This window comes from Lonchura striata, chromosome 5 (assembly GCF_050655825.1).
Source record: "Lonchura striata isolate lonStrDom1 chromosome 5, ASM5065582v1, whole genome shotgun sequence".
Lineage (NCBI taxonomy): Eukaryota > Metazoa > Chordata > Aves > Passeriformes > Estrildidae > Lonchura > Lonchura striata.
This window is the reverse complement of record NC_140707.1, coordinates 37,011,420-37,025,021: the sequence shown is the minus strand read 5'-3', so window position 1 is coordinate 37,025,021 and position 13,602 is coordinate 37,011,420. Positions and strand designations below refer to the sequence as shown.

The 13,602-nt window shown below is 39.3% G+C and overlaps 1 protein-coding gene across 9 annotated transcripts in view; it reads right to left on the bottom strand.

Moving 5' to 3' along the window:
* Positions 1-979: 979 nt before the first annotated feature.
* Positions 980-13,602, bottom strand: part of MGA (MAX dimerization protein MGA) — a 58,575-nt gene continuing 45,952 nt past the window's right edge. For 8 of the 9 annotated variants that reach the window (XM_021533481.4, XM_021533482.4, XM_085580298.1 and 5 more), the window contains 7 exons: positions 12,411-12,462; positions 10,545-10,727; positions 9,744-9,855; positions 8,005-8,238; positions 7,186-7,362; positions 6,612-6,764; positions 980-5,673 (listed from right to left, as the gene is read on the bottom strand). In XM_021533481.4, the coding sequence (XP_021389156.2) occupies positions 4,373-5,673; positions 6,612-6,764; positions 7,186-7,362; positions 8,005-8,238; positions 9,744-9,855; positions 10,545-10,727; positions 12,411-12,462 (2,212 nt within the window). In that variant the 3' untranslated portion in view covers positions 980-4,372. The remainder of the gene's footprint in view (positions 5,674-6,611; positions 6,765-7,185; positions 7,363-8,004; positions 8,239-9,743; positions 9,856-10,544; positions 10,728-12,410; positions 12,463-13,602) is intronic. The other variant, XM_021533484.3, reaches the window with a different exon arrangement.

The following is a 13,602-nucleotide window of genomic DNA, read 5'->3' as shown; positions in this document are numbered from 1 at the left end:
CAGGACTAATAGGATGAGGCCTTGCTGAAGAGTTTAATGAAAAAATTCAGAAAATAGGTTGACTGTGTCAACCATTTTTATTAATTCATTCCTGTAAGGTCTGATGTTCCTCTTTAAATAAAAATAAATTCTGTGACATGTCTTCTCCAGTCAATTGCTTACCCTCATGTGTAGTTGTTCTCTTCATTGTATTTTCTTTTGTCAGGTCTGTAAGACTAACTTTTCATTTGTAGAAATGTACTACATAAGAAAGAAAAAAAACCACCAAAAAAGGGGGGAAAACTAAACAAAGCCAACCAACAAAAAAATAAACAAATAAAAAAAATTCCTACCAAAATCCCCCCAGCCAACCACCAAACAAAGAACCCCCACACAAACTTGCACGTGTTATCTTCCAATCAGTGCACATGGAAGCCACAGACAGCTAGTTGTTATGGGCATTTTATCTATTTCTTTTTAAAAAGCCTCTCTCCTCTGACACTTCACTTAGAGGCAGATCTGCAAAGCTGTTCCATTAGGACAGCCCTTGTGTTCAACTTCCCTGAAGGAAACAGATACAAAGGATAAACCCAGGCTTGGGGTTGGGGTAAGGAATCTCAAGAGCGCTTTTTCTGTGGGCCTAATCTCTCAGTTCTCATTTTTTTTCTTTTTGTGCCACAGTCAAATGTTAACCCCCTCGGCTTCCTGCTTAGGGTACATCTTGTAGAAAAGAAAGTCCCTTTGGTGCCTTTTCTGCACTCAGCAAGTGAAAATCCCCTCTTGTAAGGGATGACATTTCCTGCATAGTGCCAAGACTAAAGGGAGAAATCTCTGAGTTGTCTGATCACTTGAACCAAAACCCAATGTTTGCACTGCCAAAACTTGGGCCTCGGAGCATTCATGTACCACTTGCTCAGGTCCAATGCCACATGTCACCAACAGCCCACCACCACGTCATTTCTGCTCTCTCTCTCTCCCTGTAACAAACTTTCAGAGCCAGTTTCTAATTGACCTTGATTGGTTTATTTTAGTTTTACACTTTGTCCCTCACATACAGTTAAGAGTCTTGTACTGTTAGATTTCTACAAAAATATCAATTTTCCAAAAGCAAAAAAGAGGGAAAGATATATTTTAATATATAAAAGGAAAAAAGCTAAATCTGACATTTCATTATATTCTTAAAAACATTCCAGTCTATTTACAGATGTGTAAAAAAACAAAGAAAATCTCCAGGTCTCTTGGTCAAGCAAGAGCGTGCTCCTTGCAGGGGTTTCCTTGTTTCTCCTTTTTCCAGAATCTTCTCTCATGGAGTGTTATATTCTATGATTATTGCCTCAAATGACAGCATATGTAATTTTTTAAATGGTTGGAAGCTTAAGGGAAAAGCAAAGAGTCCGCATTTAAATTCATAGCAAAACAAAGTGTTGCAGACATAAGACAGCGACACGAGCAAAACCCAAGAGCTTTTTTCAAACGTGCTTTGTTGGCTGGTAGAGCCCATCAAAGATCTTTCTCGGAACCACACCAAATGCCACTTTTTACAGCCACACTGGGGGGCTGTTCTTAGTTAATTCACTAGTAACATTTAGGGACCAAAAGGTTTTGCTGTCATCTTGACATTGTTACATTTTTACTGCTGTAATTTTTTTTTACTGCCCAGTGTCAAACAGTAATTCACGTAGAGAAATTTTATACTCCCAGATAATGAACAGAACATCCTCAAAAGCACATTATTTCTTTTAGATCATGTGTGATCAGTTATCATGTTACAGCCCCTCTGTCCCACAGAGAACACACAATTCCGTGTGCTAATTAAAACTGGCTGTTGGGAAACATAAAAAAGTGAGGTGCAGAAACAAGGGTTAATGACTAGGAATTTAAAAGTAATCACAGCACAAGTCTTGCTGCTGTTTCTCACACAGGAGGAATGAAATCTATTGGAAAAACAAATTACTACAAGTTAAAACAATAAGCAATTTCAACCTATTGGAAATATACAGAACCAGATTCCCAAGTAAATAAATGTGAGTCTGATGTAGTGCTAGTAAAATAATTTAGTTACTCCAGATTTCTACTAGTTTAAAATAAGGTTTAAATCTTTAATAATAAGCAACATTTGTTTTTATTGGTTTAAAATAAGATTTAAATCTTTAAGAAGAAGCAGCATTTTCTACTAGGTTAAAATAAGGTTTAAATACTTAAGAAGAAGCAGCATTTTCTACTAGGTTAAAATAAGGTTTAAATCCCTAAGAAGAAGCAGCATTTGTTTCTATTAGTTCAAAATAAGGTTAAAATCCTTAATAATAAGCAACATTTGTCTAAGTACTTTCTAGGATTGTAAATCCCCTTTCCTAAGGCATTAAGTGACAACTCTAAGACTCTGCAGGACTCTTCTAATGACCTAAACTCTCTTTTCCCAATCACTAATACTAGACTTGTATGAAATATTAGAATAGTAAATAGGCAAAAGGCAATAGATAGTTGTATGCAACTACTTTAAAACACACTGTTTAGAATGGCCAGGTGAAAAATCTTTTTTTTTAACGTAGTCTCTGGAGTAACTTTACACACACTGAGCTTGAAGGGCTTCTCTCCTCTGCGGCATAATATAAATAATAAAAATGCTGAGGAAACACACAAGGTATGTTTATTCCCTGATGGATCTAACTTAGACATGGATCCAGAAGATGCAAGGTACTGAACAGGGCTATGGTTGTACAAACACTGTTCCCTCACTGTGGAAGAACATCACTTGCAACACCTGCACAACCTCAGTGCTGGAAGCATGAAACTCCTGGATTACTGCATCAACAAAGATGGGCAATTTGGAGGGCAGGGCGTAATCCCAGCTACTGTTGCTGGAACAGTTAAGACATGGAATTACATTCCTAAACATAAAACAACATGCACCATCAAAATTCTGTATGATTTTCAATTTTCATGGCAACATTTTTTACCTTTTTGGAGTAGTTAAGAAGCCCCCCAAGCGCACTGTAACTTATATTTACAAACTTGATAGGAAAAGATTGTGTATACTCATTAACAAATCATCTCTCCAAGGCTGAAAACTTCATTTGTCAAGAAAACTAGGAAAACAGAAATTGTGTACAAAAATATAAGTATCTTTACAGTCTGTAGGCCCCTCACAGTTCAACAGCTGAAAAGTGAAGAGCATCTACAGGTTATTGAGTAAGCAGAGGCAGAGAATAAAAAATACATCTTGTGATTCAATACTGCCCTATTTCCCTGGTAATGAGCATTTTTGTTGACTTTTTTGCTATACACAGCTTGTGCAAATGCAGTGAGAAACCTCTGAGTACCTTTCCTGAATTTATAAAGAAATGAAAGGTTTGGAAAGCTATACACATATTTTCATATTTACATTCACATGTACATCTTGCTCACTAATGCCAGGCTACAAGACTCCTGAAAGCATTCTGTGTTTTCACAAAGCAACACTTGATATTAACATTCCCAGCCACCACAAACATCTTTAAGAATGACAGAAGGAAAGAAAATAGGACCTGGGAAAACACTCGAGCTACTTCAGCAATGTATTTAAAGACAGCAATAGGGTGCACATTTTCTTTCAACTCTCTGCAATTTTTTCTTACTGATGTCCTAAGCATCAGAGGGGGAAGTATTTGTGTGAGGGCAGGAGGTGAGAGTGAGGACAGTATTATTAATACGATCCTCCTTCTAATCACATTACGAAATGTGTTTTTCTTCCCCAGCAATGAGAGTTATAAGTGTTTATTAAAATGTTCTGTGCATAAGCTCTTAAAAAGTCTCTGCTAGAGAACTATCTAGCACCAAAGAAAAAAACCTTTTCACTTCAGCCCTCTGCAGTCCCTAATTTCCCTTCTGCTGCTCTAGTTATCAACTTTGGGAGTAACTATAACCTGATTTCTGCATATTTATCATATTCTGCAAATATTAAAACAAACAAATATGAACAATGCCATTTCTGCATAGATAATTTGCCTGGTACAAAAACAGATATTTTTTTTCCCCCCCAACAAGACAGCTGCCTCCCTATTGGGGAGAGAAAAAAAATCTCTCTCAACAGCCTCAGTTTCTCAGTCCCTTGATAAACTATTTCTGTGAATAACCCAATTTTGGAAGGGTACCATGTGCCCAGCAATGGTTATAGATCATCTTTGTTGTCTTGAGAAGGGGAAGGAGAACACCCAGAATACAGCAGTGAGGTAAAAGTACATCATCAGCTTAAAGTTTCCTAACACATACTTGACAATTTGGGGCCTGCCCCTCAGATGAACACAGTACTGATGCTATACAGAAAACAAGCATAGCAGACAATGGAAGCTGCTGAACAATGACACTGGCCATACTGCTCTAGATCTCTGCTCCAGTCTGATAAAAAAATCTGCACTTATTTGCCTGCTGAACTTGAAGGCAAGGTCCCAGTAGTATTCAACTTTGCAACCAGAGGAGCTAATGTGGGCATTACTTTGTTATCCTGTCCTTCTTGAACAGTTGCAGGTAATGAATTTTTTACCCCACTAGATGCCAGTTTTCCAACTACAGGTGCTAGTAAGGGCATCACTTTATTACTCTGCCCTTCTGAGTCCACTGGCACACTTGGCACTTTTAAACCAAGTGGTGCTAGCTTCGGCATGGGCCTCCACGACTTGTCAGCATTACCAGCTTCTGGATTTGTCTTCATCTGCAAAACTGGTGGGGTCACGTTAGTGGCATCTGACAAGGTTGTTACTGTTTTGCCATTCCCACCACTAGTTACAGACGGATTGGAAAGTGGATTCTTCATTTCAGTACCTATCACTATCTTTAAAACATCTGCCTCAGATGAAGGCTCCCCAGAGTTCTTGTCCCCATCACTAAGGTCATCATCTTCCAGGTGCAGCAGAAGGGGGCTTAAAGAGCCACCACCTCCTGGAACTTCAGAAAGGTCCTTAAAACTGCCTCCCAAACGGCCAAACTGGAAGGAAGACCCATCTGCAGCTGAGAGATCACTGGCTGTTCCCCGACGAGCTTCTGCATCTTTATGTGAGAAATCAGAGCTGAGGCCACCAGGCAGCTCAGACATGGCTGAGGCATCATCGTTCAGCTGCTGGTTGAGAAAGGCAATTTCATTGAGCAGCGAGGTGAGGGTTTCATCAGTGTCATCACTCTCCTCAATGCTGCTCAGTATCTCACTTGTATCCAGGTCTGCTTCTTCCATTGCCGAGGCTACTTTCCTCAATTCCATTTCTATCCTGGAATCTTTGATCTGCAGCTTGCGGAATGACAATTCTTTGGATTTTAATCTTTCCCCTCCAGAATCACCATCTTTCCTCCTGGTTTGGCTTCCTACAAACTCACCCATGCAGAGCTTTTTGCTGAAGGACTCCGGAGGTTCCTTTTTACATGATACATTCCAGAGTTGTGGAAGGGCATCTATATTTTCAAAGAAAACTTTCTTTGGACCTGTGGTATTTCTTCCATCTCCACCACTGTCTCCCAGACATGGTTTGGCTTTTTCTTCTGAAAGGACGTTGTCACTATTTGTAGTTTCAAGGGGTGCTGCAGCCAAGGATTGCTCAGAAGCTGGAGTACCTGCAGCTGCTGTTGCATTAGAATTTTTGTTTCGGTTCAGGTTTAGATTCATGCCTGCTTCAGCAGCCAGTGATGTTACATTAACAATCTTTGGCATCATGAATGAATCTTCACTTTCTGCAAAACCACACAAAGCATTATCCATTAGGGTATGTGCTAACTGTGAGGTAATTCCTAAGTAAGTATAATTAGCTCACTTTTAGGTCTTCCTCAACTAAATTGCAATTTAGACTGCTTAAACAACTCTGGTCAACTGAAGCTTTAACACACCAATAGAATAATTTTCAACTTGTAGAACAAGAGCAAGCTCCAGTGCAACCAACTGCAATGCCTACAGTTCAGATGGTGATGCACAAGGCAAACAAAATGAGAATTTTCCCTCTGTTTTTTTTATGCTTTGTTTTTATGATCACATCTTACAGTACTGGTTTTGTGCACTACAGAGACATTCCAGGGACTAAATGATTACCTATTTTCTGCCTCCAAGCCATTCCCTGTTAATAGCACTCAAGATTTTTCCCAGCCCTACATCTGAAGTGAACTTTCCTTTTTCATTATGACCAAACACCTACAAGGAAGCAGAAAGTGAGTGGCCTGGTTTCAGCACAACAGATGGCAAGCAGAACCCTGCTGCCAGGAACTACCTCACACCAAGACCCAATGTAGCATGAGGTCCTGAAAAACAGCCCTCCCATGGGCAGCAGAGCTGGCAGGGTATGGGAAGGGGTTGTGCTACAGTCAGAGTCTGGATGTTACAGGCAAAGATTTTCAGCAGCCCCACTATCGCTCTGAACTGAAGCTTCCCCAGGAGGATGCGTTACACCATAGACACATCCCAGTAGCTACTGAGTCTGCTTCCCCTCAGGAAAGTCAGGATAAGTTAAGAGGATAAGCACCTCTGAACTGTTCAAAACATTTAATAGTGATTTTCTTTGAATACTCACACAATAACACCTACGGCTACTCCCTAGTGAGAGAACAATTTACCTTCAGCTTTGCAAGGATAATGTTCCCCACATGCAAGCACCAAGATCCATGAAAAGCAAAGAGCTTACCTGAATGGGGTGGTGTAGTTGATACCACTGTTGAGGGCGCTGGATTTCCAGCAACAGTTGACAATGTAATAGGAATGGTAGAGTTAGTAAGGATTCCTTTTACTTGGACAGGAACTGTTGATCCTGGCAGTTGAATCATCACAGAAGTAACACCTTATCCAAAAAAAGCAAAACAGGGGATAAAGTGGAAATAAAAGCCTTTCAGATTCTCAGATACAGTACTTTCAGATACTTCAGATACTCCTGGAAAACAGGAGCAGTGCACTTCAAGGCAAGACTTCAACAACATCTTAAAGTAGTAAAAAAAGAAACGCAGAGTGGTTATGTGATTAGGAATTCTTCCCTATGTTTCCCTAATTTCTGAACAACAAAGTTTTAACACATTTTATTAACCTCTTGATAAACTGACAGTTTGAATTAATGACATCTAATCTCTCTTATCAGAGTCAAGTTCTACCTCAGCCAAGTTGCAAAAAAATTTGAAATACTAAAGCAAAATTTAGTAACTTCATAAATTGCTCTGTAGATCTCTGAACAGCATTATACTGATTACCATGATCCCACCTGATCCTACCTGGCTGTGTTGTCATGGTAGTACCAACCCCTCGAGGCTTTAATTCAGCCTGCAGCAGTGTGGAAGGAACAGCTGCCACCTGCCCTGGGACCAGAGGGCTCTTCAGCGTAAGCACCTGCCCCTGTGGAGTCATCACTACGCTTGCAGCCGTGAGTGTGAGAGAGGCTGAGGAGTCCTCTGCAAGAAAAGAAGTATGTAAAACACTCATTTATTCTGGCACAGCACCCTGTGAGCCAGCATTAGGTACAGATCTGGAAGGAGTCATTCTTTTGTTCCTTTGTACATTTATGACATGAAGGTCTCCACAATATTGAACACTTCTCTACCAAGTCTCAGCTATAAAAAAAAACTCTTCAGTGTCTGACAACTCTGCCATTTAATTTAAGAGCAAACTACCACCATGTTGAGAGAGGGAGGAGGGAGGATTTAAAGATTCTGGTCTAGCAACCCCAGCATTCTGGGGGGTTGAACTTCAGGTTTTGAGTCAGCAGAAAAAGAACCACCTTCAACTCTTAGAAAGTACTGCTGGATTGCAGTGAAACTCCCTGAGATTAAAGGACAACTTATTAAGAATTTACTTCCCATCATTCTGAAACTCTGAAGTCACGTTCACCTGAAGACCCCAGTCATAGTGGTCTCATCCTTACTGAAAGCAAGTGGTTTCCAAACCTATCATATGGACATTTCCCGGTCCTATGCACAATTCTGCTTCAGGAGTGAGGCTGCCTGTACAAGCCAGCTGGCATTCTGCCTTCCCACAGGGTGCAGCTTCAATGGCTGTCTCCCCTTGATGCAGGACATGCACCAGTTGTAGCCCACCTGTGGCCCGGACTCCTCTCCTGGCAAGTATCAATGGCTTTCCCCTTCTGTTTGTCATCGCTATCGGGGCTGGCTCTCTGGGGGCAGCAGAGGATCCTTCCTGCTGGGTGCTAGCAGTGGAGGGTGCAGCTGATTTCTGTGGCTCAGGATCTTTCTTCTTTTTTTGTGCTTCTGTTGCTTTTTGTTTAGCATAAATATATTCCAGCTTCTTCAGGACAACCTCTTCTGTCTTTCCTACAGAAAAATCATCAGAGAGTCAGCCTACTTTCAAACTCTCTTTCCAAAATTAAAATGCTGAAGGTAGAACTAATAATGTTACTGTGACACTATTCAATTACTATAAAACAGATAACCATCATCCTCACCAAGTAAGTAATATACTTAATATCAGAGTGAAGCAATTACCTATTTATTCCAGTATTTTTTTTCCCTTCAAAAACATCCCCACATTTTAGAATTTTTCTGCCACTTTGATAAGCAGAAATCAGCCTGGACAAGCATATCCTCTCGCTGAACAAGTACTAGTAGAAAACACCCACAGCTATAAAAAAATCCTCCCACATCTCCTAATGATAAACATATGACTATTGGATAAAATGTTACCTTTACCTGGAATTAAATTTCTTGGACTAATGAACCCTGTTACTCAAATGACATTTGAATGTAAACTCACAGAGTTTATCATTACCATGAAAATTCTAACCTTGGACAAACAGATTTCATAAATAATTTGTTTTCTGCATATACATACAGTTTTATATAATCCAAGTTCAAGTGACTATACTAGCTTGTTTTCTGCTTAGTGTTTATGTTCTAACATCATGGTATATCTTTAAGTAAGTCTACATTTAACTAACTGTCCTGAGAGAGGACATTTTCCTCATCAAATCTGAGGTCTCTCTATGAATGCAAAAGATCAGATAACGACTTTGTGAAGTTATTTGCTTTCATTCTTTGCTCAATAGGCCTCTTATACATTTTTAGATTACTAGACTTCACTACAACACCTTTTACTTTTTATAAATCAAATACCTTATATATGCATTAATGGATTAATGTAAATACAAAGGTTAGGTTTAAGTATTTTTAATTTCTACTTTACAGGTATTCTGATGTTTATAGTCCCAGACTGTGAGATTAGAAGAATGTTTTGTTTGTTCACACATTTTGACACTGGTTGAAAACGTGTTGCAGCCTTCCTACCCTTCCAAACAAGACAGAAAGACACAGTAAGTACAAGATGTAATGTCTAGATGAGCAGCAGCTTAGAAACTACTGCAGTTTTGTTCTGTGTACAGAGATGACACCTTCTAGCCCATAGAAGCACTGGTTCTTGGGAAAACAGGATAAGGAGTCACTTGCAAAGCTCTGCAAGGAGTTGGAGGTTTCAGTACAGCTCTGAAGAGCTGAGCAGAAAAGGCATTTCAGGAAGTGACCAGTGACAGAATGAAGTGACACCATCACCATCACCCCAAGCTTCAGGAACCCAAGCCTGTGGCTCCCAGCACAGAGAGTGCTCCACACTTCCTTTAGGCATGAAGAAAAACAAAAGCCATTTCTAGCAACATGATGACCCTATCACTGAGTCAGACCTTAGCACAACTTTGTTTGGCATCACAAGTCTGAATTTTATGTGAACCAATGACACACCTGGATCCACCAAATACTCCATACATTCTCACTCCTAAAAGCCTTTTCTTTCATTATTACAGCTAGTTTGCATCCAAAACCAGTCTCACCTGAAAGCGTGGATACTTTTCGGATCAGACCATCTCGTTTGCGTGTCAATAACGTCTTCTGTCCAATAAACTTATCTGCCTGATCTGTCAGTCCTTGGATTTCCTCAAAGGCCTAAAATAGGATCAGGGAACTGATTTATAAACCAACGACACACAAAATAAGTTTTCCTTCACAGAAACCTTTACAAAATTTATTTTCAAATTTCTGTAATCCTGAGAAAATAGGATTGAGAGAAAGCATGTGAAGTACCATGAATGCTAGCTTTCCCTAAATGCTAGTTGAAGACTAATATCTTGTTTGCCCTTCCTCCAAAGGTAAGCAATTTTTAAGAAAAACCCCAAACTTTTATCTTCTAGTTTCTAGGCACAGTTGATAAGCATAATTACATACTTACCATTCATGTTTAGTTTCCTGTCATTTACATATTTACTATTAAGCTTTTAATGTCTGTATAATGCCTAATGGAATGCTATCTTCTCAAGCATTAAAAAAGTAATGGATTTAATAGATTTAAAAATTTCCTTAAACCACTAAAGTAAACCACTAAAGAATTAAGACATAACGTTCTGCAGTTCACGAAGAATACAAGGGGAGGGCCAATCCAAAAATATATGTTCATGTCATCAAGACTAAGCTTTTCAGAATACAGATTCTTTCAGGTATTGTTTTGCTCTAGAGAGTCCAGCAGCAATGACAGAAGTCCCCTCTACGCTGGGACTCACCTGAAGAGTTGATATTAGCATAATTACTCTGCCCAGATTAAATGATTCTCCTCCTCACTTAAGCTCCAAAATACCTACCTGCTTGAGAATGTAGCATTTGGAGACCTTGGGAAGGTTCAGCAGCCCCAAAACTTTCTTCAACTTGTCAAAGAGACCTCTCATTTCATTACGTCGCCGACGTTCGTTTGCTGTATGTGTCTGGCGGTAATGAGCAAAGGCTTCAGCCTGGGACTTCAGCTTTCTTTTCCAGGTCTGATGCTTCTGCAGGAGGAGCAACCAGATTGACCAGTGTAAGCAAAGGCGGCAGCGCAATGGCAGACAATGTTCAAATGCATGTGAGATATACAGCCTTTCTACAGACACCTGAAGATTCCACGTCATGCTATCCTGCTAGTATGTTTTCCTGGAAGTTCAGAATCAGAAGGACACACAGTAAGAAATTAAATGCTGTCCAAAGAAGTGACCAACATAATCACATCAACCCTAACGGAAAAGAGCACGAGTCCCTCCAGTTATGAGCTGTTATTTTTTGCAGCACAAAACTACTTAGATAAAATCACAGCATTACAACAAAACTGTGTATGTTTCAGTCAAGTATTTTTTGTTTGCTTGTCAAGAAAGCCTACCAATGAATTAAATAATTACAAAGTAATTACAAGTATCAAATACAGGAGACTTCAATCTTTCCCTGGAGTCAACTAAACTAGTCTGATTTCCATTTTCTTTCATAGGTTCATTATGGGTTGGTGCCAAAGAGACATTGTAAGTCAGAATGTGAAAGATGATATTGACATTTATCACCCCAGACATCCACCAACAAACTGAATGCAACCAAGATTTGAATTTGCTTAAGTTTCTAAAAAGATTGCCAGACAATAAGCAAAATTACTGACCTCCACAGATTTAAAAGTTTGTTATATCATCATTACTCTTCCAAGTTTTGTACAGCTATGCTATTTATTTAATGGGGAAGTAATGAATACAGTTTTTTAGATAATTTGAGGTCTGCTTCAAACCCCAGAACATGAGTGAAAAGACTCCTCACATTTAGTGATACTATTTCTGAGCCTGCTGGATGAGGAGGAATCTGAAGACTTGTCTCCTGAAATTTGGCTCTTGAGAGATGTTTTGCTCTAAGTGTCAGACTTGAGCACAGTACAGATGCAACTACTCCTGTGTTGGCCATGGGTCCCTGCCAAGGCAGGGCCTTACAAAGTAAATTCAAGGGCAGAGAGGAGGACACATGGAAAAGGTGAGGCAGACAAAGCATCCTGGACCCCATCCAGGGGTCTCAGGCAAAGGCATACATCCCATCCTGCTCTAATAGCTAAGACATACACCAGGTTCCCACCACACTCAAAGCCCCACCCCACCACAGCAGGAAGCCCTAGAGTTGACATCAAGTATATCACAGACAGTTATGGACACAGAAACTGGCTTCAGAGCCACCCAAAAATACAGCACAAGATTCTGAAGGACTGCAGCGAGTATTGGTTTGAAAGGATTCTGTGATATCCTTAACTTGCCTAAACACATATTCAAACTTCTGTTTTTAGAAATACTTCATCCAGTGCTGTGCCTATATAATTCTACATACTGTCTTCAACACATGAAAATTTTGCTCATTTATTATTTTAAGTGTGCTGTAAAAATTATTCATGCCAAGAATACAAAACCGAAGCAAGTGTAGTCATAAATAAAAGGCAGATCTTCCTCCTGAGGCTAAAGCTGAATCTGAAACCCACTGATGCCAGCACCAGTCCTTTGGCCTTAAGGAGATTTGGACTGAGCAAATCACCCCCCGCCCAGTACATTTGGTTTCTTGCATTTAATCACAAGTATCTGCAAGGCAGATAAATCACATTAAGAGCTGAATGTGAGATGAAAGTTTATTTTTAAAATGGAGGTGTGATACTATAAGAAAAGAGGAGAGCAAACATATACCTTTGAATGTTTTTCTGATAATGTTTCATCCGAAGAATTACGAGGATGGTATCTGGAAGAAAGGTAAAAAGTTTTTCCCAATGCTACTCATCTCATACATTCTATCCTCATTAACTATATTCCAACAGTCTAGAATTGCTCATTTTTATGCCTTGAAATTAACTTTTCTTGTGTGACTGCATAAAAGCAGGATACTGTTCAGTTTTCAAGAAAGTGAACTCTTATCTCCAACGCCATCATCCTGGAAATAACTGAGCTGTTCTGAAAGCTGTGAAATTATCTCAGAGTGCAAAAGACAAACTATTTTACTATATGCCAAAAAGAATAAATTCAGCTTGTGACTGTTAGCTGCATAAAGTATCTTTTTAAATTATGTTTTGGTTCTGTTTTTAATAAACACAGACTTAATATAGATGGAGAGCAATCCCTCCCCCACCAAGAACCACCAATCAAAATCCTCACATTTATTACAATCCTAATATAACAGCAGCTTCTTCATATTTCAGGAGCTGCAACAAAGCAAACACACATTTGAAAACTGTTTTTTACGAAAAATGACATCTGTTTTTCTCTCTCACTGAAAGACCTTTAAAACTTAAAGCAAAGTCACTACCTAAGGATAAAAGTTGAGCTGTTATCCTTAAAGAGGAGGAAAAAAGAGAGAACTATCTCTGTAGACATATAGTAGCGCCAGTTTTTTCAAAGTTTCTAAAAAAAAAATCTTCAAACAAAATGATAGATACAACATTCCCCACTCTTTTGTTTAGTGCAACTGAGAAACAGCCATGACTATCATTATATTCCTCAGGTAAGCCATATTTTAATTTTGCCTTTGTCATTATAAATGCAAGGGCAGCAACAGTAACAAAAACAAACCAACCAAAAAAATTAAGCCAAGCTATCCAACCATGGCAGACTATATGCCAAGAAGAAAATACTTTCTTTGCTGGGGCAGTGGTCCCAAAGACATCTTTCATTTACAGCACCAGGGATTAACCTAATGACTGTTCCTGCCCAGAAGTCCACCAGCAAGAATAAACAAAGGTTGCAAAATCACATTTAAAACAAAGACAACCCTACTAATTTTCAGTTTGCAGGAAGGGAGGCTATTAGTTCATTAATTATACATTACAAGGTATATCCCCATAAACAAATTCATTAGAGGGGAAAAAGAAAAAGGCTAAGACACCTT